A 24866-nucleotide genomic window follows, 5' to 3' on the forward strand; every position below is an offset into this window, starting at 1 on the left:
TAATTTTGAAACAATTTGTATTATCTGTATCATCAAATATTGATTATTTTTTAATTTTATTTATTTTTATTTATTTAAAATTTTATTGTCATTCAAACCTATACATCAGACAAGTGCGTATTTGATCGAAATTCCGTTGCATCTGGCTCACAATGTAACACAGAATAAAATAGATAAAATAAAATAAATAAGTAACTCGCACATAAAAAAGAGAAATAACTGATTTAATCGCGGCAGATTATTGGGAATTCAAGGGTCTGATGGCCCTATAGCAGAAGCGTCCACGTCGCGGGGCTGGAAACTGGAAGTGTCCTGAGCTAATTCTGCTACCACCATCATCTATCGTACAAGTAGTGGCTCCCACTGATTGTCGCCGGAAGCTTGTGCCCTTTTCAGGACGGACGATGACAGTGATGTAACATTTGAAACATGGATGATGGACACGAAAGAAGAGGAAGAAGAAGATGGCTCGGGGGAAGAAGCTATTGCAGAACCTGGCTGTTCTGCTCCGTATGCTGCAGTACCTTTTACCAGAGGGCAGCAGGGTGAACAGTCCATGATGGAGATGGGTGGGGTCTTTGATAATGTTGTTGGCCTTGGTCAAGCAGCGTTTGTGTGCAATGTCCTGGATGGAAGGAAGTGAAGTCCCGATGATTTTCTCAGCCATCCTCACCACTCTCTGCACGGACTTCCAGTCTGAGGCTTTGCAGTCCCCAAACCAGACAGAGATGCAGCTGGTCAGTATGCTCTCTATGGTGCCTCTGTAGAAAGTGGTGAGGGTGGGATGGGGGAGGTGTGCTCTTCTCATCCGGCGCAGAAAGTGCAAACGCTCCTGGGCTCTCTTGACTAGAGATGCAGTGTTTAGGGACCAGGTCAGACTGTCTGCGATCTGCACAGTAGAATTTAGTGCTACTGATTAACTCCACTGATGTGGAGTGGTGTGTGACTGCGCCGGTTTCTCCTGAAGTCAACGATGATCTCCTTTGTTTTGTTGACATTCAGGACCAGATTGTTCGTGTTGCACCAGTCCACTGCATCAAGCAAAATTTGCATCAAGCATGAAAGTTCTTTGTCAATTTCAATAATAGATTCCTTACTAATAACCAGCATTGATCTGGGAAAATCATCCTAGAAGCGAGTATTTTGGTCCTGTTGGTTATGTTGAATAACTTCAACATGACCAACAGGACCAAAATACTCGCTTCTAGGATGATTTTCCCAGATCAATGCTGGTTATTAGTAAGGAATCTATTATTGAAATTGACAAAGAACTTTCATGCTTGATGCAAATTTTGCTTGATGCAGTGGACTGGTGCAACACGAACAATCTGGTCCTGAATGTCAACAAAACAAAGGAGATCATCGTTGACTTCAACATGGGATGTATCTTACCTCTTTCTTTGTGAAAGCAATCAGAGCAGTTAGTAACAACCGAGTAAACTTCATTCTGCCAAACACTGCTGTGCACTGTTGATGCTGAAATATTAAACGGAAATTACATTACATTAGAAAGTAAATTTCCTTTATTAATGGAAGCCAATTATAGTCTTCTATGTGGTACCTTCTTTTAAAAGTATGCACTAAATTATAGTAAGCATGCAGGTACAGCAGGCAGTGAAGAAAGCTAATGGTCTTCATTGCAAGAGGATTTGAGTTTAGGAGCAAGGAGGACCTCGTGTAGTTGCGAGACCGCATCTGGGGTATTGTGTGCAATTTTGGTCTCCTAATTTGAGGAAGGACATTATTGCTATTGAGGGAGTGCAACGTAGGTTCACCAGATTAATTCCCGAGACGGCGGGACTGACATCTGATGAAAGAATGGGTCGACTGGGCTTATATTCACTGGAATTTAGAAGGATGAGAGGGGATGTTATAGAAACATATAACATTCTTAAAGGATTGGACAGGATAGATGCAGGAAAAATGTTCCCTATGTTGGGTAGTCCAGAACGAGGGGTCACAGTTTAAGAATAAGGGGTAGGCCATTTAGGACTGAGATCAAGAAAATCCTTCACCTAGAGAGTTGTGAATCCGTGAAATTCTCTGCCGCAGAAGGCAGTGGAGGACAATTCACTGGATGTTTTCAAGAGAGAGTTAGATATAGCTCTTAGGGCTAACGGAATCAAGGGACATGGGGGAAAAAGCAGGAACAGGGTACTGATTCTGGATGATCATATTGAATGGCGGTGCTGGCTCGAAGGGCGGAATGCCCTACTCCTGCACCTATTTTCTATGTTTTCTATTAATAAACAAGTTTGCAAGCAAATAATTCCTTCACAGAACATACATCCAGAAGTAAAATTTGTACAATAGATTTCTTTAAATTCCACCTTGTGTGGAATGCCTTTTGATTAAATGGTTGTAAATCAATAAATCACAATGTAGCAAAACGTGATTTCGTTTCAAGGATGTGAAAGAATGGGCATTAGGTTTGTATGCTTTGGTGATTAAGTACTTTGGATGTTTCTTAAATGTTATGAGAGTATACCGCCACCTTCAGGCAGCACATTCCTGGCTCCACCCAACTTTGTCATACAGTGTGAACTCTGTGTGAAAACAATCCTCCTCAATCCTCTTCCCTTTCATCTTAAATACCTGCCTTCTTAGACAACTCTACCGTAGGAAAAATATTTCTATCTACTCTATCTATCCCCAGCATAATTTTACACATCTCCATTAGGTTACCGCTCAGATTCCAGAACATCGAAAACAAAACACATCCTATCCACTCTTTTCTTACAAGTGAGACACTCCATCCTAGGCAACATACTGGTTAATTTCCTCTGCACCCTCTCTGGCACATCACAGCCTTCCTATAACGGGTGACCACAACTGCAAAAAATACTCTAGGTGTGGCCTAGTGAAAGCTGTAACATGAAGACCGAGCTCTTATATTCTTCGCCACAGCCAATGAAGGCAAGCATCTCATATACCCTTTTCATCACCTTAAACAACTGTTCCGTCATTTTTGTGGACCAATGGACTTGCACCCCAAGGTCCCTCTGATCATCAATGCTCCCTTTTCCCATGTATGTCTTACCCTTATTTGCCCTCCCAAAATGCCTCATCTGGTACTTGTCAGGATTATATTTCATTTGCCATTGCTCCACCCAACTTTGTCATACTGTAGCCTTAGATAACCTTATTCATTATCTGTGACACCACCAATTTTTATATAATCTATAAATTTACTTATTGTAATTCCTGTGTTCACATCCACATCATTAACATCTATCACAAACATGTTACTTGTCAGTCTTAAAATCGGAAAAGCAATCCTCTGCAACGACCCTCTGCCTCCTGTTGTTAAGAGATCAATCATGCCATTTGATCAATCATGCCATTCTTGCTTCCTTTCCAAAAGACATACACATGGCTTTTAGTCCTTCTCACTGCCTGAAAAGGACTTTATTGGGAAAGCTTGGAACTGCTTTCCAATCACTCTAGATCGCTGAAAAATGTTCTAATATGTTTTAAGGAAGTGCTCCAGTATTTTCGTAAGTTTGTAATGACTTTGTGCACCATCAAATTAAGGAAAATATTAAAAAAATTCTAAGATTATGTGATCAGAAATTACAGAACATTATGCTGTAAAAGCACTCAAATTCTATGCAATGCCTTTCACTTAGTTATGATCCAGAATACTACGGTGCACAAAAATGATATATTGAATTCATCTTGACATTTGCTTACTTCAAGTTCAACCTCTGGATTACGCTCTTCTCCTTGTCGACTCCTAGTGCTCTAACAAGAAAAAACATAGAAACATTCATTATAGTGCAAAACTGGAGAAATCATTTTATAACACATCTGTATCCCAATCAAAGGTGTCCCACAATTTCTGAAATCTGCCGTTTCAAAATATTATATTCTTCACCAAATTGTCATTTTATTATGTTAAATCACAAAATTTGCATGTGATTACACAATATTCTATCCTGAGAATGTAGTTTATGTTGATGAGCACATTCTTAGACTTCAAGTGTTACCAGTGGTTTTACATAAATATTTAATTATAGAAGAATTTACTTTTGAGATAAACAAACACATTTTGTTTTTCCTTCACTTATTAACTTCAATAGATCAAATTTTCTGTGGTAGAATAGGCTGGGTGTGAGCTCTACACTAGGTGCTGTCGATGGAATCTTGACTTCCGATTTCCTTTCTGAAATACATTTAACTTTCTCGAGTCTTCGTTCTGACCACCCCACCCAAGGCATATTCTACTATTCATTATTGATATCCTTTGCCGATTTCTAAAACATTTACCATTCTGGATGTTATTACTCTGCTTGGCAAAATTATTATCCTTTACTCTGATACTGATCTTTAATTTATTTTGGTCCTCAACTGAATCATCTAATGTGCTGAGATTTTATTTCATAATAAAGTATATTTATTGAAAATTATAAATTATTTAATTGCTTACTTTGGCATTAATCATATTCTTAATCAACCCAATTATGTATTATATATGAATTTTGAATTAAAATGTACGCTTAACACACTAAAATGATAAATTACCTTGACTCTTCTTTGCAAATCATCTTCCACATCTTTCAACATGCCTGGAGAAAGAATTTAATAAATGCTGAAAAACATTAGTTCATCCAATATATTAACAGACCAAAAAGCCTCAGTCATAAATTATGCAAGAGTATCAATAGTCCTACATGGGTTGATGGCACCTAAAAGTACTTTGTTCCACAAATATTTTGTCTCCTCTAGTTCATTAGGAGTAGAGGCACATATAACATATATCAATTTGTTTCAATATTTAATAATACAATTAAATTAATTGCAATGGTTTTCCTTTCTAAATATTTTACTTAGTTCAAGTAATTTCAAAGCAGTTGAAACCATTGATTTTGCTGTCATTTCCAATACCTATTGTACTCATCTCCATTATATATTTACATTCATTAATCACTGTAAAAGCTAATATATAGGTGTGTTAAAATATTTTTCTATGTCTCCTGCATGTTCTATATTCTCTCTATTCTGTCTCGCTTTGTAAATTTCATGATCACCCTCTTCTAATTTTTAAAACATTTCCAACTCAGGGTTTACCAGTCTTTTTGGTATTGGTTTATTTTTGTCTCAAGTACCAAGACTCTCGAATAAATGGGAAGGGAAGTTCTAGATGGGATAAGAGGGTAAGGTCAGGGCCAATTGTGACCGGTGTGAGAGGGGAGGTGAATACCGAAGTTAAAGTGTTGTATTTAAAAGTATGAAGTATGAAAAATAAAGTGGATGAGCTTGAGGCTCAGTTAGACATTGGCAAGTATGATGTTGTGGGAATCACAGAGACATGGCTACAAGAGGACCAGGGCTGGGAACTGAATATTCAAGGGTACACAACGTATAGAAAAGACAGACAGGTGGGCAGAGGGGGTGGGGTCGCTCTGCTGGTAAGGAATGATATTCACTCCCTTGCAAGGGGTGACATAGAATCAGGAGATGTAGAATCAGTATGGATAGAAATGAGGAATTGCAAGGGTAAAAAGACCCTAATGGGAGTTATCTACAGGCCCCCAAACAGTAGCCTCGACATAGGGTGCAAGTTGAATCAAGAGCTAAAATTGGCATGTCACAAATGTAATGCTACAGTGGTTATGGGAGATTTCAACATGCAGGTAGACTGGGAAAATGAGGTTGGTAATGGATCCCAGGAAAGGGAGTTTGTGGAGTGCCTCCGAGATGGATTCTTAGAACAGCTTGTACTGGAGCCCACCAGGGAGAAGGCAATTCTGGATTTAGTGTTGTGTAATGAACCTGATCTGATAAGGGGACTCGAGGTAAAAGAGCCATTAGGAGGCAGTGATCACAATATGATACGTTTTACTCTACAAATTGAGAGGGAGAAGGGAAAATCGGAAGTGTCAGTATTACAGTATAGCAAAGGGGATTACAGAGGCATGAGGCAGGAGCTGGCCAGATTTGACTGGAAGGAGGCCCTAGCAGGGAAGACGGTAGAACAACAATGGCAAGTATTCCTGGGAACAATGCAGAAGTTGCAGAATCAATTTATCCCAGAGGAGGAAAGATTCTAAGGGGAGTAAGAGGCACCCGTGGCTGACAAGGGCAGTCAAGGACAGCATAAAAATAAAAGAGAAGAAGTATATCATAGCAAAGAAGAGTGGGAAGCCAGAGGATTGGGAATCTTTTAAAGAGCAACAGAAGATAACTAAAAACGCAATACGGGGAGAAAAGATGAGGTACGAGGGTAAGCTAGCCAATAATATAAAGGAGGATAGTAAAAGCTTTTTTAGGTATGTGAAGAGGAAAAAAATAGTCACGGTAAATGTGGGCCCCTTGAAGTCAGAAGCAGGGGAATTTATTATGGGGAACAAGGAAATGGCAGACGAGTTGAACCGGTACTTTGGATCTGTCTTCACTAAGGAAGATACAAACAATCTCCCAGATGTTCTAGTGGCCAGAGATCCTAGGGTGACAGAGAAACTGAAGGAGATTCACATTAGGCAGGAAATGGTGTTGGGTAGACTGATGGGACTGAAGGCTGATAAATTCCCAGGGCCTGATGGTCTGCATCCCAGGGTACTTAAGGAGGTGGCTCTAGAAATTGTGGACGTATTGGTGATCATTTTCCAATGTTCTATAGATTCAGGATCAGTTCCTGTGGATTGGAGGGTAGCTAATGTTATCCCACTTTTTAAGAAAGGAGGGAGAGAGAAAACGGGAAATTATAGACCAGTTAGTCTGACATCAGTGGTGGGGAAGATGCTAGAGTCAATTATAAAAGACGAAATTGCGGAGCATTTGGATAGCGGTAACAGGATCGTTCCGAGTCAACATGGATTTACGAAGGGGAAATCATGCTTGACTAATTTTCTGGAATTTTTTGAGGATGTAACTAGGAAAATTGACAGGGGAGAGCGGGTGGATGTGGTGTACCTCGACTTTCAGAAAGCCTTCGACAAGGTCCCACATAGGAGATTAGTGGGCAAAATTAGAGCACATGGTATTGGAGGTAGGGTACTGACATGGATAGAAAATTGGTTGACAGACAGAAAGTAAAGAGTGGGGATAAATGGATCCCTTTCAGAATGGCAGGCAGTGACTAGTGGGGTACCGCAAGGCTCGATGCTGGGACCGCAACTATTTACAATATACATTAATTACTTGGATGAAGGGACCCGCTGCGGACCTTTCACCATCCGGCGCAGCCTGGAACGCGGCAACTTCAACAGCCTGACCATGGGAGAAGACGGCAGGGGAAGAGAAAGGTCATTCTGGCCTTCCATCACAGTGAGGAGGTGACTGGAAGAGACTCACCGTGATGGATGTTTCTTTTTTTTGTTTTGTGTTGGTTTGTGATTGTGTGTGTAATTGCTTATTTTTATTGCTCTTATTGTTGGACTGTGGGTTACAATAAAGGTTATTCTGATTCTGATTCTGATTAAGATTAGTCTGGATTGTATGATGGACTGGGCTGCATCCACAATTCTGCAATTTCATGTGGTCTTAGGCAGAGTCGTTGCCAAAGGAAGCTATGATGCATCTGGATAGGATGCTTTCTTAGATGCATTTGTAGAAGTTGGTAAGAGTCGTTGGAGACATGCCAAACTTCCTTAGTCATCTGAGGAAGTGGAGGCGTTGGTATGCTTTCTTGGCCATAGCTTTAATGCAGTTGGCCCAGGACAGATTACTAATGACAGGCAATTTACAAAGATTGCATATGATGAAGGAATGCCTGGATTCAGGTAATTTTCTTCAGATCAGCAAAATATTAATAATAGTGTGTGAGATTGAGCGAGGACTGGATAGGTCGAAAGGATCTATTTACCTTAGCAGAGATTAGTAGTTAGGCGGATCATAAATAGTTAGAGAACAGTTGAGAAATCTGAATTTTTCAGTGTATTTATAGAGTATTGGATATGCACCTAATTTAGCACAACCCTAACGTTAAAGATTAAAAGCGAGGAAATTAGATTAGGCAGGATAACTTTTTTGGGTGGCCTGGACATGAAGGACAAAACACTCCTCTCCAGTAAAGTTCAAAGATTTTCGTAGGTTAACATTCTACAAAATATATACAAAAGGATCTTTAATTTGTTTAGCTATTGTAAATTAGTTATCAAGATTTAATTCCTTTGACAAAACTGGCATTTTAAGTTGGAAACACAAAAAAAAGTTGTCGAAATGATGCCAACAATATTTTTAAAACTCACCTGTAACTCTTAGATCTGTGACATTATTGGCCATTTTGAAACCATAAGTCATCGACTGAAAATCCTCCTGAAAATACAAATAAAGGTATAGCTTCAAGTGATTGTTCCAGCAATATATATGGGTCTACTTTTCACCTCCTGTGGATTACTATTTTCACTACGTTTGGAGGTGCAGGTGAACCTCTTCTCACCTGGAAAGACTGTTTGGGTCCTTAGATGGAGTTGAGGGGGAGAGGTAAAGGGACAGGTGTTGAGGGGGGAGGTAAAGGGACAGAGGTTCACCTGCACCTCCTCCAACCTCATCTATTGCATCCGCTGCTCTAGATGTCAACATCTTTACATCGGCGAAACCAAACGCTGGCTCGGCGATCGCTTCGCACAACACCTGCGCTCAGTCCGCCTTAACCAATCTGATCTCCCGGTGGCTGAGCACTTCATCTCCCCCTCCCATTCCCAGTCTGACCTTTCTGTCATGAGCCTCCTCCAGTGCCATAGTGAGGCCCACCGGAAATTGGAGGAACAGCACCTCATATTTCGCCTGGGCAGCTTGCAGCCAAGTGGTATGAACATTGACTTTTCCAACTTTAGATAGTTCCTCTGTCCCTCTCTTCCCCTCCCCCTTCCCAGATCTCCCACTGTCTTTCTGTCTCCTCCTATATCCTTCCTTTGTCCCGCCCCGCTGACATCAGTCTGAAGAAGGGTTTCGACCCGAAACGTCACCCGTTCCTTCTCTCCTGTGATGCTGCCTGACCTGCTGAGTTACTCCAGCATTTTGTGAATAAATACCTTCAATTTGTACCAGCATCTGCAATTATTTTCTTACTTTAACATAGATAGATTCACTTCCAAGATAAAGAGGAAAAATATACCGCCAATTTATATTTAGTGTGCCACTAATGCCTAATAGTAAGAAAACATGCTCAAATGTTGATTATTCAATTAGCTCTTAAGATGAAAAGAGGTGTGTCCTCTTTTGTAAACCAGCATCTTCAGTATCTTGTTTCTACATCTATAACAATTCACACTTTATTTTCTTCCACTGGCCTGGAAAAGGCTTGAAATCAAAAGTCAATGGGCGAAGGAGAAAGAGAACCGATTCACTGTTCCTCACCACTATTTATTCACTGTGTCGGGCATACTCTAAAACAGGAAAACATAACGGGCCTGCTACTGAGAGATTAGTGGCTACGAGAATGTGAAATTTTATTGGAAGTTGCTGTTTCTTCTGTCATAACTTTTAATTTTCTGAGTAAATTAACCATCATGCACTGATTCATGTGTATTATTCGTTGGCTGACATAATATCGTCAATAAATATTCTGACTAAAATATCTATTCAACAGATAACAAACAAACTGATCTCTTTAAAAATATGTTGATCTTTATCTATCATTTTATTTTGATCTCCTGTTTGTCAATTCAGGATTTTATACAAATATTAGTTAGGTTGTATTTGTTAATATCCAGTATTAAAATGACAAAGCAATCTTATTTACTTTCATCTCGAAGTTTAAACTGTTTACTAATGGGCCAAAATCCATTTCAACTTATGCTCAAATGTACTTGTAAAAAATTATTTCATGGCAAATGTTTCTGCACTTACCTCTTCAAAAACACCTGCTTTATTAACTTTTTCTCTGGCAATGTCACAGATCTTTAAAATGCCAAGAGCAAAGGCTTTCATCGCAGAATCCTCAATTAAGTCTGGATTGTGAACATAAAGGCACGTGAAGACTGTTTGGGCCAAAGAATGTCCTTCTAACCAAGTTATCTGTTAGAAGAAACTATGAGTTAAGATTTCAATTTAAACCAATATTTACTGCTTCTGACAATAAATAAAATTTCATAAAATAGATTCTCTCCTTGTAGAAAAAGCAAACATCAAATGCATGAAAATTACACTCGTCTTTCAAACCAATTGACCTGTGTAATATTAAATAAATGATTGTCAAAGAAAAAGAACACAACTTCAAAAGTACAAAGTAAATACAGATCAATAAAACGTATTCCTACCTCTGCCCCTTGACCCCAATTCCTAAACATAATTTTATATGTGAATAAACCAAATACTAATTTAAACTGCTTTTTCCAAAAAAAGTACTAGCTTATTGTGCAATAATTTATTGGCAATTTGGTCAGCTTGAAGAGCACAATTGAAAATGCAAAGCACTTGGGAAAATTGTTGAAGACTTAAAGATGTCAATATTAATTGGTTTGTCGAATTAGTAAAGATTTAGTACATATTTTGAGGAGCTAGACAAAGGCAATGCACCTCGTAACTACGCGGTCAGTAGTTAAAGCCCTACAAAGCGTGAAGGGGGGAAAAAAAATTCTACTTTACATGAGATTACTGTGAAGACCAGAGGAATAGGACAATTGAATCATCAAATGTGTTGTGTTAAGGGGCTAAATCACAAAAATAACTATAAAATATTGGACCAAATATGTCTAGTGTATCCAACCCTTGGAAAATGATCCCCGGACCAGGAGGTCTGCTCCCTTATCAGTGGGGAACTTTGGACGTGGTTGAAGACCCCCGTGATATACTCAGCTTGAAAGAAAGAGAAATAAAGTCAATGACAGATAATGACTTTGTTAGTCATGAGCAGGAAGGTGAGAAAAAGGTGCAGAAAGTTGATAGAACAATTACACATAATTAATTTTGTCCTCACCATTCTCATTGAGACAAAAGGTCCTGAACATTTTGGAAAATCAGAAAAGATTAATCAAAGAATACTGAGCACAAGGAACTACCTACCACCACAGAAGAAAGATTCCAAGTTTGGAACTCAAGAAAAGATCACTGGAAGTAAACAAAATGTGTAGGAGGGAATGGCAGATGCTGGTTTAAATTGAAGATAGACCCAAAATGCTGGAGTAACTCAGCGGGACAGGCAGCATCTCTGGAGAGAAGGAATGGGTGACGTTTTGGGTCTAGACCCTTCGAAGGGTCGCGATCCGAAATGTCACCCATTCCTTCACTCCAGAGATGCTGTCTGTCCGGCTGCGTTACCCCAGCATTTTGTGTCTACCACTGGAAGTAAGCTGGACAGTCCATATCAAGGTATGGTTTCAAGGTACAAACCATGAGTTTTGAAATGCAATGTAACAAGCAACAAGCTATAATATTGAATTAAAGGCAAAGTCATTAAGAGTTACAAGAAATAATTGAATGCCTTTACTTTGAATCCTATGTTAATAAAGATTGAGTTGTATTAGAGTTTAGTTTGTGTATTTCTTTGTCTGCCAAATCAGTTAACAATCTGCAGTGAGATGCGAGTTAACAACCTTAATAAATGGAATCAGAGCAGCTGGTGAACACAGATTACTATAGATGACAATGAGAAACAAAGATTACTAAAGATGATCGTGAAAGTTAATGAGATAAATAACATTTGGAAATATTGGTCTGGTGTTTAACTGCTCCTTATATATAAGTAGGTGACTATGATACTTAAATTGACAGCAGGTAATACTGTCTGCTCGTCTAGATACCATTTTATTTTTAAGTTAGTTATGAAAGCAGATTTGAAAACTTTTTCATTGGTGGACTGAAAGTTAAGAAGAGAAAGTTAAGAACAGAGAGACGCAAGGGTGCAGGTGCATAGTTCCTTGAAACCAGTGACACAGGCATAAGGTGCTTGGCACACTTGCCTTCATCGATCAGGGTACTGAATGCAGGAATTAGGACATCATGTTACAGCTGTACAAGGTGTTAATAAGTCCACATTTGGAATACTATGTACAGTTCCAGTCATCCTGCTACAGGGTGGAGGTTTCCTGCTAACTGGAAGGGGCATAAAAAAGGTCGATGAAGATGTTACCATGTCTGGAAGGATTAATTTATAAGGAGATGCTAAATAGGCTGAGGAGTGACATAGAGATTTATAAAAGTCATGAGGGGCATAGGCAATATGAATGGATACAGTCTTTTCCTCGGATAGGAAAGTCTAAAAGGTTTGGGTTTAAGATAAAAGGGGAAATTTAAAAGGGACCCAAGTGGTGTGTTTTTCAAACAGAGGGCAATGTGTATATGGAACAAACTACCAGATGAAGCGTACAATTATGATATTTAAAAAGACACTTGGACATGTACATGGCTCGGAAAGGTTCGGAAGGGCTGGGCCGGGTGCAGGCATGGGGGATTAGCTTGGTTAGGCAACTTGGTTAGCATTGACGAGTTGGGCTGAAGGGCCTGTTTCTATGCCATATGATTGAAACTAAAATGATTGAAAATCTTAAAGATGTAGGTAAATTACTAGAATCCATTAGAAAACAATAATGTAACCCGAATATACTTACTTTACATAAATTACAAATATTTAAAGGAATTAACTGTAAAAGGGAATAGAATAGTTACTTGAAAAAAAGTTAAAAGATAAAGAACCAAAAACAATTCCATTAAAACCATTAGAAAAAAACCACAAACTCACCAAGCAACAGAAGCATGTGTCTATTATACCTATAAGTTCAGGCATGGTTAGATTCTTGATTGTAATAGTTCCATCCTTTAGTAAGAAACAAAAGTAAACATTACTACTCGAGAAACTAACCATTTAAAAAGGAATGATGGATTAAATTTATAAACTTCACCTATTGCAATAAGTATGATTTCAAGCTTTTAAATCCAATTAGATTTAAATGGATGAACATTCAGTTTCAAAATTACTGAAAAAACAGTTACAGTTATTTACATGTTTATAATGTGCTGAAGAATTGAGAAGTGTGAGCATACAAGTTTAAACATTAATATCCTGGAGCAAATGAAACCATGGGTTGTGTAAAAATAAGCAACTGACTTTAATGGATTCTGCAAAGTGATAAAGAGAAGTGAAGTGAGATGAGAAGTTGGAAGGTGGAATTAAATGAGGGATTATTCACTTTGATTGGAAGAATTGAAAATCAGAATTTCCAGTAAATAGTTAGAGTAAGAAAGATTGAGTGTGTTGCTTTTTGACAATTTCACCAAGTAATAATTGCATTATTCTGGTTCATTAAATAAATAAACACTCTTAAATGTGTCCATTTTGGCAGGTAAATAAAAACATGAATATTATCTAAATGGTGGGAGATTGCAGAGTTCTGATATGCAAATGAATCTGGATGCCCTAATGCACAAGGCACATGTACAGCAAGTAATGAGGAGAGCTAACAACACATGTGTTTATTACAGGAAAACTGACAACATAGATAAACAAGGGCTCCCCAGGTTGTGAATAACCAGAGTTAAGTAAATCTGACTTTACCCAAATTCTCCCTTACAATTTCCTCAGAAGTGTTCTTAGCAGTCGCAGCAATGCAATTTGTCCACAACAGATCATTGTTAATATTAACACCAAGGAACTTGAAGCTCTCAACTACTTTCACTTCTGTACCATAGGTGCCATAGGTGCTGATTGGAACATTGTTTCCTGAAGTCAATAACTAGACCCTTCATCTTGCTGACAATGAAGGAAAGGTTATTGTCCAGACACCATGGCACTAAGTTCTCTATCTCCTTCCTGTACTCTGCTTCGTCATTGTTTGTGATTCAGCCCAGCACAGTGATCTGCAAACCTGTAGATGGAACTAGGGCCAATTTTGGCTTTACAGTCGTGAGTCTATAGATGGTATAGTAGGGGACTGAGAGTGCATCTCTGTGAGGCACCAGTGTTGAGAATTATTGTAGAGGAGGTATTGTCACCTATCCTCATTGATTGCAGTCTGTGGGTCTTGCCTCCACCTCGATCATGCCAGTGGCATCTGTAATCTAGATCATTGAGCTGACAGTCCTGCCCTCCCTCAAGACTTTTATGAGATGGATGGATACTTTATCAGCAAGGAGGTGTTGAAATCTCACATTAGGAAAAGAAATCTCACATCCATACCTTGATCTAGCTTTCATATGTCCCTGTTCTTAGCACCCTCACCTCATCCCATTCTACCAAACATCTGTGACCGAAATAATCGTTTAGGATCAAGCAGGGAAATGCAATAAAATACTGACTGTGGCAGTTAAAAGTCACATTGTAGGAATTAACAGTATTTTTTTTTAAACACACACAACTCACAGTGCAAGTAACGCCACATCATTTTCACCTGAACTGATGTTTCATTAAACCATCATAATTTTAAATGGTCAAATTACAGTTCTGGAATGTTGCTAGAATTCAAACTTTTGGGGGAAAAAAAGCTTTAAAAATATTTTTTTCCATTCCTGTAAATTACATAAACTTTGAGTCTGATACTTCCTCTGATTTTAACCATATGTCTCTGCCACTTCAACAAATCCATAAACCAAAATGTTCAGGTCACTTACAGGATTTAAAAAAAACCTTGATTTTATTAATCTGCATCAATTCATATCCTTTACAGAAATTTATTCAGACATAAATTTGAAACTCTTCTCGACATCGTTATTCTTTTCTCATTTGGGTAAGCAGGTCAGACCTTTGTCAATAACAAAGAGAAATCTTGCATCCACTTTTTATCTTGTTATCAGAAAGGAGGTGAAAAGAGTATCATATAAATTGACAGTAGCAACTGGAGGAATGGCATAAAAACATAAAAATGCTGGAAATGCTCAGCAGGTCAGGTGGCATTTGTGGAAAGAGAATCAGAATTAATATTTTTCCCTATCTACTGATTGGTTCCAGCATTTTACATGTACTTTAGGCAGATTGCCGGCATCTGCACTTAAAAAAAACGTACGTTTACATGAGAACTACGTAAATGAACATAGAAACATAGAAAATAGGTGCAGGAGGAGGCCATTAAGCCAGCACCACCATTAATTGTGATCATGGCTGATCATCCCCGCCTTCTCCCCATATCCCTTGATTCCACTAGCCCCTAGAGTTCTATCTAACTCTCTCTTAAATTCATCCAGTGATTAGGCCTCCACGGCCCTCTGTGGCAGAGAATTCTACAAATTCACAACTCTCTGGGTGAAAAAGTTCCTTCTCACCTCAGTTTTAAATGGCCTCCCCTTTATTCTAAGACTGTGGCCCTTGGTTCTGGACTCCCCCAACATTGGGAACAATTTTCCTGCATCTAGCTTGTCCAGTACTTTTATAATTTTATATGTCTCTATAAGATCCCCTCTCATCCTTCTAAACTCCAGTGAATACAAGCCTAGTCTTTTCAATCTTTCTCATATGACAGTCCCGCCATCCCAGGGATCAATCTCGTGAACCTACGCAGCACTGCCTCAATTGCAAAGATGTCCTTCCTCAAATTAGGAGACCAAAACTGTACACAATACTCCAGATGTGGTCTTACCACATACAACTGCAGAAGAACCTCTTTACTCCTATACTGAAATCCTCTCGTTATGAAGGCCAACATGCCATTAGCTTTCTTCACTGCCTGCTGTACCTGCACGCCAACTTTCAGTGACTGGTGTACAAGGACACCCAGATCTCGCTGCACTCCCCCCTTACCTAACCCGACACCATTGAGATAATAATCTGCCTCCTTGTTTTTGCTGCCAAAGTGGATAACCTCACACTTGGCTAAAATTATAGAATTTTTAATTAAACAATCAAAGTGCCAAACCTTGACTGCCTGCTCAAAGTTGAACACTTTACGGTTAACTTGGTTACCAATCATTCCTGCGTCCATCTTTGGGTCCATCATCTCGATCGCTGACATAGCTTCAAACAGACCAAAGCTGAAAGAATCATTTTAAATACATTAAATTACAATTTTCTACATCAATTACTGTCAACAACTTACTCTACATAGCCGGAGTAAATTCCAGTGAACACGAGCAAGCAAAAAAGTATTTAGATAATTTTGAAAGCAATGTGTGACTGGAAGATTAAGTGAGAAGTTCCAAAGAATTAAAATTATGTTCAATGAAAATGCTGTCATACTTACAGTTTGTCATGAAGTAATTCACCCAGCTTAAGTTCTAAAATAAAACAGATTTGAAATTATTCTTTGGTCTATATCTCACTCATTGATCTCATATAGACAAGTTAAGCATAACTTCACAAACATTACAATACATTCTAAACATATTTACATAAATAACCTCTTGTCAATACATTGTGATTATAGTGCACATGATAATTTTATGTTTAACATCAACCATTTATGTTGCTGCATAATCAATGTAGAGTTAACTGGTCTTACTTCACATAAATACTATTATGGTGGTGCAAAATCAGCACAAATCCACTTTTAAGACCCATCCTGACACCATAACAAGCACTGATGCTCAATAGAGGCTTCTTAATCCATGTCAGAAATGACTGGATTTAATAAAAGATATTTGATATTAAAATTTAACTTTGCCACGAGATGAATCAATTTTAGTTGACACGAAGCTTTGTGCAAAATGAATGCTAAGTGTAATATTTGTGCGTTATGAATGATAGGCTGACATTTTAACACAGAAACCTCACAGGAGGTTTAACTTTCAATTAAGTGGCCTTTCATTCTTCTAAATGCTAAAGAATAGAAACTCAATATAACCTACTCAATCTTCCCTCTTATGACACACTTGACATCCCGGATACAGTAAACCTGTACTTTAAATTTGAACTTAACCTAATAATAAATTCAAATTTGATCCTAACTATATTGAAACTGCGATGAAATAAAAACTCTATTTAAGGTGTCATATTGATCACTTCATAGTAGGTACATGCTCAGCTCCCATGTAAAGGATTCTCTACACTACTGAACCTTCAAAGAAAGTGCAAAAGGGCAATTTTTCTGTGGATAAGATGGATAACATCCCAATTTATCCAGTTGGAACTGTGCCCAAACTACCCACTGATTTCAAGGAGCAGTTGAACAATCAATAAGGAGACAAGACTACTATCCTAATAAACATTTAGTAACATTATAGCAATTTATCACAGGACCAGAGGAAAATTCATGTATATATTATTTTATATATTATTTTAAAAGCATTTTCAATAGCCAAATCTATACCAATTATTTTCATAGCATTCTGCACACGTTAAAAGTAAGCCTTTCCATACCATACAAGCATTACCATACCAGATTTTAACAAAAGGATTACACTCCTTTCTGAATACCAAAATAATAAAAAAAGTCGATTAAAAAGTTCTAGAATTTTTTAACTGAATAAACTAATTTACCTATAATCTAATTTACCTATAAAAACCCAACAGCGAGTGGGATTACTTTCATCCTATGATTTTTGAAAGAGGAAGGAGAAAAAAAACCTAACTAAAATGAGAAGAGTCCAATATTTAATATCATGGTGTAGGGACATACGGATTAGCGGGGGGAGTCTCGAACCCTCGGTTGGGCTAACGGGTCACGTGGTGCGGGAGCGCGAGGTATAGTTGTGTCTGGCGCCAAACTGGGGAGATGAGATTAGATTATATTAGTAGTTAAGTAGTGTGTGTCCAAAGTAAGTGCGTTGCGCCTTGTCACGGTTTTTACCAAGAATAAAGTCTTTTGATAATAATGCTCGTTTTGGACTCACTACATTGGTGACCCGAACGTAAGATCTGAAGCGATCACGCAGAATGTCACAGGTGGGAGCGAGCGCGGGCGAGGTTCACCTACCGCCGTTCTAGGCCCATCAGGCGGAATCACAGTTCCATATTAAGAAGGTGGAGAGCGACCAGGAGAAGTTCCACCACCTGGTGAGCTGTCTGCAGGCGGAGGTGGCTGCGCGGGTCAGTCAATACCTGACCAGTCCACCCCAAACGGAGCAGTACGTGGAGCTCAAGAGGCTCCTATTGAGGACTTTCGGCTGGAGCCAGAACCAGCGGGCTCTGAAGCTCCTCCATTTGCCAGAGCTGGGGCAGCGGCTGCCGTCGGAGTTGATGACCGAGATGCTGACCTTGGTGGGCGACCATCAGCCGTGTATGGTTTTTGAAGCGGCATTTCGGGAGAAACTACCCCAGGACGTCAGGCTAGTGTTGGCCGACGTCTCGTTTGAAGATCCGGTAGCGTTCGCCGAGAAAGCCGACGCGCTCGTCAGGGAGCGGCACACCCGAGACGACTCGGTTAATCGGGTCTCGAGGCCCAGCGGCAGTCGGTGGAGCGGCCGAGAGAGCGACGGATCGGCCGCTATTTCGCAGTCAGCCAGCCAAGAAGGGGCTGCGGAACATGTTTATTGGTCGCGGGCTCAAGCAACAGGGCCGAATAGGCGCGGCTGGTGTTTCTTCCATCGGCGGTGGGGCGGTGAAGCCCGAAGCTACAGAGCCCCGTGTTCGTTTCCGGGAAATGCCTGGGCCGATCGAATGTAGAGGCAGTTTCGATTGGCCGTAATTGCCGCCTCTACGCGACGGACCAAGGTACCGGGATCGTTTTTCTAGTGGATACGGGAGCGGCTGTGAGTATTGTGCCCCCCTACGACTGTGAAGTTCAAGCGGGGGGGGAAGGGGCCGCCCCTCATTGCGGTGAACGGTAGCCCCATCCGCACACGGTAAAAGGACTATGTCCCTGTCCTTCGAGTCCAGGACCTACCGTTGGGATTTCATCGTGGTGGATGTGGGCCAGGCCATTTTGGGTGCGGATTTTCTATGGGCGTTTTCGTTGGTTGTAGACGTCCGCGGTAGCGGCCTGCAGCCCTCGGCCAGCGTACGGCCCCGAAGTACGGGGCCTGCGGCCCCTCCAAGCACCGCCCCACCCAATTCAGCGATCCAGGCCATCACCACGACCCCCGGTCAGTTCGATGCGGTCCTAGCGGATTTCTCGCAGCTCCTCGTTCAGCAGTTCGATGCACCTTCCGAGAAGCATGGGGTGGTGCATTTCATTCCGACCGAGGGGCCGCCGGTTTTTGCCCGGGCACGGCGCCTCCCACCCCTGAAAAGCTGGCCATGGCTCGAGAGGAGTTCTTGAACTTGGAGAGGCTGGGAATTGTGCAGCCTTCAAGTAGTCCGTGGGCCTCCCCCTTGCATATGGTTTCCAAAGCATCTGGGGGGTGGAGACCATGTGGGGATTTCCGACAACACGGCCGGACCGCTACCCGATTCCGCACATACAGGACTTGTCAGCTAGCATGGAGGGGGCTACAATTTTTTCAAAGATCGATTTAGTGCGGGGATATCATCAGATCCCGGTCCACCCGCCGGACATCCCAAAGATGGCTACCATTACTCCGTTCGGGTTGTTTGAGTGGTTGCGCATGCCTTTCGGCCTTAAAAACGCCTTTCGGCCTTAAAAACGCAGCTCAGGCATTCCAGCGTCTCATGGACCGTGTGGGTCGAGGTTTGCGGTTCGTGTTTATTTTGATTGCCAGCCGTTCGGTCCAGGAGCACTTAGTCCATCTCCGCACTATATTCCAGAGGCTGCAGGACCACGGCCTGATTCTGCACCCGGCCAAATGCCAATTCGGCCTGTCGGTGGTAGATTTTTTGGGTCACCGGGTTACATCGGCCGGTGCCACTCCCTTGCCAGCTAAGGTGGAAGCGGTCCGATCTTTTCCACGCCCTACTACCATCAAGGGTTTGCAGGAATTCGTGGGCATGGTGAACTTTTATCACCGGTTCGTGCCTGCAACAGCTCGGGTCAGGCGCCCCCTTTTTCAATGCCTCGCGGGTAACCCCGCTGAGTTGGCGTGGTCCGCAGCTGCAGAGACGGCTTTTGTCGCGGTCAAACAGGCCCTCGCCAACGCCACCATGCTGGTGTACCCGCGCTCCTCCGCCCCCACGGCGCTGACGGTGGACGCCTCAGACGTGGCGGTGGGTGGGGTTTTGGAGCAGCAGGTCGAAGGTCAATGGCAGCCCCTGACGTTTTTCAGCCGGCAGCTCTTGCGAGCCGAGCTCAAATATAGTGCGTTTGATAGGGAACTCCTGGTCCTCTATTTAGCAGTCCGCCACTTCCGTTATTTTTTGGAAGGCCGTTCGTTTGTGGCCTACACGGATCACAAACCTCTGACATTCGCTTTTGTTAAGGTTTCTGATCCGTGGTCGGCTCGCCAGCAGCGGCACCTCACCCTAATTTCGGAGTTTGCCACCGATGTCCGTCATATTGCGGGTAGGCTTAATGCTGTTGCTGATGCCCTGTCCCGGCCGGCCATTCCCTCCGTGGCCGTGGTTGGACGACAGGTGGATTTCCAGGAGCCAGCGGAGGCTCAGCGCCTGGAAAAAACGGCCGGGGTGTACCCCTCCACAGCCTCGGGGCTGCGTTTGGAGCAGGTGGCGTGTGGCCCCACAGGTACCAAGTTGTGGTGTGACGTTTCACTTCCACGCCCTCGCCCGGTGGTGCCTGCCGCCCTGCGGCGCAAGGTTTTTGAGGCCATTCATGGCCTGGCACATCCGTCCATCAGGGCGACTTCGGCCATGGTGGCCGCCCGGTTTGTCTGGCACGGCCTGCGGAAGCAGGTGGCGGCCTGGGCACGGGCCTGTATTCCGTGCCAGACCTCCAAAGTTCATCGCCATGTCCAGCCCCCATACCAGAGATTCGAGGTTCCCCCAGTCCGTTTTTTCCACATCCACGTGGATTTGGTGGGTCCATTGCCCTATTCCAGGGGTTATACTCATCTGCTGACGGTGGTGGATCGGTTTACACGTTGGCCGGAGGCGCTCCTATTGTCGGACACCTCGGCGGCCTCGTGTACGAGCCCTGGCGTTGCATTGGGTGGCCCGTTTCGGCGTACCGGCGATCATCACCACAGATCGGGGAGCCCAGTTCACAATAGACAATAGACAATAGGTGCAGGAGTAGGCCATTCAGCCCTTCGAGCCAGCACCGCCATTCAATGCGATCATGGCTGATCACTCTCAATCAGTACCCCGTTCCTGCCTTCTCCCCATACCCCCTCACTCCGCTATCCTTAAGAGCTCTATCCAGCTCTCTTGAAAGCATCCAACGAACTGGCCTCCACTACGTTCTGAGGCAGAGAATTCCACACCTTCACCACTCTCTGACTGAAAAAGTTCTTCCTCATCTCCGTTCTAAATGGCCTACCCCTTATTCTTAAACTGTGGCCCCTTGTTCTGGACTCCCCCAACATTGGGAACATGTTTCCTGCCTCTAATGTGTCCAATCCCCTAATTATCTTATATGTTTCAATAACATCCCCCCTCACCTCCTCCCTCTGGGCCGCGCTGGCACAGTTGTATGGGTCTCGCTTACAGCAGACCACCGCCTACCATCCCCAATCCAACGGGATGGTGGAGTGTTTCCATCGGCAGCTGAAGGCGTCCCTTTGTGCCCGATTGACCGGCCACGATTGGGCTGACCAGCTGCCTTGGGTCCTCCTCGGCATTCGTACGGCCCCAAAGGCTGAGCTAGGCACATCCTCGGCCGAGCTCGTCTACGGTTCGCCCCTGCGGGTGCCGGGTGACATTCTCCCTTCCGCCCCCGCCTTGCCGCCGCCCGTTACGTCGGTGTTGGGTTCCCTCCGGGCACGGGTGGGTTCTCTGGCTCCAGTCCCGACCTCCAGGCACGGAAGCACGGCAGTCCACGTCCCGTCGGACTCGCGGGACTACGATTTCGTGTTCCTTCGGAAAGATTCCCACCGCCCCCCTCTTCGGCCGGTTTATCAGGGCCCGTTCCAGGTACTTAAAAGAGGGGCTGTCACTTTCACCTTGCAGGTGGGTAATCGCCAGGAGCTCGTTTCGGTATCCCGGCTCAAGCCGGCCCATTTGGACAAGGACCTCCCTGTGTCGGTGGCCCAGTCGCCGCGCAGGGGCCGGCCTATGGCCGCCCCACTGGTTCTGCCAGCGGCGCCTTGTTTGCCACCTCACGGCCCCCCGCCGCCTATGGTTGGGCCCGGGCCGCCGTTCCCGATCAAGCGCTCTCCCTCGCCTACGCCCTCCGCTTCCGTGGCCCCTCCATCGCCTCCGGCGGCGGCGGCCTCCCCGCCTCCCATCACATTGGCGGTATCGGTTTCCCCCCTCCGTACGCGTTCCCGGGAGGGAGGTCCGGGCACCCGTGAGGTATGGTTTCGAGGGTTCTGGGGGGGGGGGTCATGTAGGGACATACAGATTAGCGGGGGGTCTCGAACCCTCGGTTGGGCTAACGGGTCACGTGGTGCGGGAGCGCGAGGTATAGTTGTGTCTGGCGCCAAACTTGGGAGATGAGATTATATTATATTAGTAGTTAAGTAGTGTGTGTCCAAAGTAAGTGCGTTGCGCCTTGTCACGGTTTTTACCAAGAATAAAGTATTTTGATAATAACGCTCGTCTTGGATTCACTACAATTGCATCTAATCTTTCTGTATCATTTTGCCTTTTTGCAAAAAGATGCAAGGCACTATATTTATTTTGTAATTTAGAACTTTTGGTTGAACTAACAAAATAGAACATTGATAATTTTTTACGAAAGAAGAATACTAAAATAGTGTTTTGTTACACTTTTCATATTACAGGAGACTTTTACATTTTATTACAGAGGTCACTTAAGCCAGAAGTACATTTTACCTTTACAGCAATCCTTGAATTCCTTAGTCACATCTACCCAGTTTGCATTACTCTTTTCCATCTTTTCCGAGATGCCAAGCCCCCAACCAACATCGTCTTCATCCAAAGATGCTTTTGTAACCATGGTAACCTGGAGATCAAATTACACAAGTGCAAAATAAATTAGGCTGTTCAAAAGACTTTGTTCCTATTTCCTCAGAATACCGCATTCAGTTGAAGATGATTTATTTGCATGCCAAGTGAAAGTAGGATTTTTTTTAGACTTCCAGAGACAGAGGCATTGTCAATTATGAAGATAAACAATTTTGTCATTTTATAAAATCATAGCTAAATAAATAATATTTAATTGTAAATCTTTATGGAAATGATGCAGGAAGCCAGCACTATTCTTCCAAGTCTAGGCCCTGGTTCTGAATCCAGGCTAAATGAGGTAGGAATAATAACAGAAAATGCTGGGAACACTCAGCAGGCCAGGCAGTACCTATGGAGAAAGAAACAGAGCTAATGTTTCAGATCTGAAAACTTTCATCAGAACTGTAGAGAGAGGAAACAAGTTAATTGTCAGTAGCTCAGAAGATGGTCTCTGAAAGGTCGAGACAAATTAGTTTATTTGGCATTAGTATCAAATTATTGTTCTTTGTTTGAATTATGTCTTCCCAATAACCAGGCTGCGGGAAATGCCCAGCAGTCCAAACAATATTAATGGAAAGGGAAAATTGCGTCAACATACAAATAGCCATAATATAAGAAAATAACTGCAGATGCTGGTACAAATCGATTTATTCACAAAATGCTGTAGTAACTCAGCTGGTCAGGCAGCATCTCGGGAGACAAGGAATGGGCCATTGCAGACTGACAGAAAGAGACAGCTAATTACCTAATGTTGGATAACTTAATATTGAGTACAGAGGCTGCAATATGCCTAGACATAAGATATGTTGTACTTCCTCAAGCTTGCTTTGGGTCTCGTAACAGTGCAGAAGACCACAGATGTGTCAGCATGGGAATAGGATGGGAAACTAAAGTGGCAGGCGACGGGAAACTCATGAACATTCCTGTGGACTGAAAGATGCTCTGCAAATAATCACCAATTAGCATTCAGTTTCCCCAATGCATAAAGATCACATACTAATTACAATACACTAAACAAGAAGTGCAAGTGATTCACTGCATTGTTTGTAGACACTGTTTAGGTCCCTGGAACATGGGAAGGGAAGAGGACGCCTGCAGCACAGAAGGATAATCTGATTCGAACAGCTATGCTGATTTATTTGGTTTTATTCTAATAGCGACGTTCTTTTTATTCTAACCATCCCTCTCCATCTTCTATGTTACTGAAAATGAAAGGGCCTGTCCCAGTTATGCGATTTTTAAGGCGACCGCCAAAGTTCGTAGCAGATCGCTAAAATTTTCTCTTACCCTACAGCAATGACCACGACAATGCCGAGTCAGGTTACAAGTTACTTTTTTTGTGAAACTAGCACCTGGCTAAGAGATTACACCGTCTTCGGAAACATCGCAAAATTCCCACGCTTACCTGACCGTCAAACTGTCGCCTCCATTCTACCTGTCAAATGTCCTGACGGTAAATAAATTGGTAAAACAAAACTATCTTCTGGTATCTTCAAATGCCTTTTCTTAATTTAATCTTACATGCTTCTAAATGCATCTGCGACAACCTAGCAAACCTGGGGACAGCATGCGACAGCGCCCGCAATAAGCTACGATACCTGGCGATAAGCCTGCTGTCACCGAGAAATTTATATCTGGAATTTTTTTCCGCGACGCGCCGAGATCCGCTATGATTCATTGAAGACTCCTCACGATCATGCCTGCGACACCCCTGCGAAGGTGCGGCGACAGCCTAGTCGCCGGCAGTCGCCTTAAAATCGCCGGTAGTCGCCTTAAAATCACCTAAGTGGGACAGGACAGGCCCTTAACTTGTTTTCTGTCTTTTCCAGTGTTGATGAATGACTTCAGATCTGAAATGCTAACTTTGTTTCAATTTCCCCTAATGCTGCCTGACCTGCTAAATGATTCCAGTGTTTTCTGTTTTCATTGCGAATTTGAAGCATCTACAGTCTTTTAAATTTGTTGAGACCGTTTCTAGATTCAAACATTTACTATGTGAAACAGAATGAGCTTTCAGAGGGCTCAATGATTGGTGCACTCAATTGGGCAAGTAGGCTGAGGAATGGTTTATGGAGTATAATGCAGATAAGTCTGAGGTTTTGCATTTTGTAAAGTCAAACCAGGACAGGACCTTCATAGTGAATGGCAGGGCCACGAGGGGTATTGTAGAGCAGAAGGATTTAGGACTGCATGTACATAA

The 24866-nt window shown here is 42.4% G+C and overlaps 1 protein-coding gene across 4 annotated transcripts in view; it reads right to left on the reverse strand.

Annotated features, from left to right (window-relative positions):
- Positions 1-24866, reverse strand: part of naa35 (N-alpha-acetyltransferase 35, NatC auxiliary subunit) — a 60757-nt gene that overhangs the window by 26760 nt on the left and 9131 nt on the right. For all 4 annotated transcript variants that reach the window (XM_078396985.1, XM_078396984.1, XM_078396981.1 and 1 more), the window contains exons 2-10: positions 22535-22664; positions 16053-16086; positions 15729-15843; positions 12626-12700; positions 9796-9963; positions 8193-8259; positions 4525-4568; positions 3694-3744; positions 1393-1476 (exon numbers count right to left, since the gene is read on the reverse strand). In XM_078396985.1, the coding sequence (XP_078253111.1) occupies positions 1393-1476; positions 3694-3744; positions 4525-4568; positions 8193-8259; positions 9796-9963; positions 12626-12700; positions 15729-15843; positions 16053-16086; positions 22535-22664 (768 nt within the window). The remainder of the gene's footprint in view (positions 1-1392; positions 1477-3693; positions 3745-4524; positions 4569-8192; positions 8260-9795; positions 9964-12625; positions 12701-15728; positions 15844-16052; positions 16087-22534; positions 22665-24866) is intronic.

This window comes from Rhinoraja longicauda, chromosome 3 (assembly GCF_053455715.1).
Source record: "Rhinoraja longicauda isolate Sanriku21f chromosome 3, sRhiLon1.1, whole genome shotgun sequence".
NCBI classification, from domain to species: Eukaryota; Metazoa; Chordata; class Chondrichthyes; order Rajiformes; family Arhynchobatidae; genus Rhinoraja; species Rhinoraja longicauda.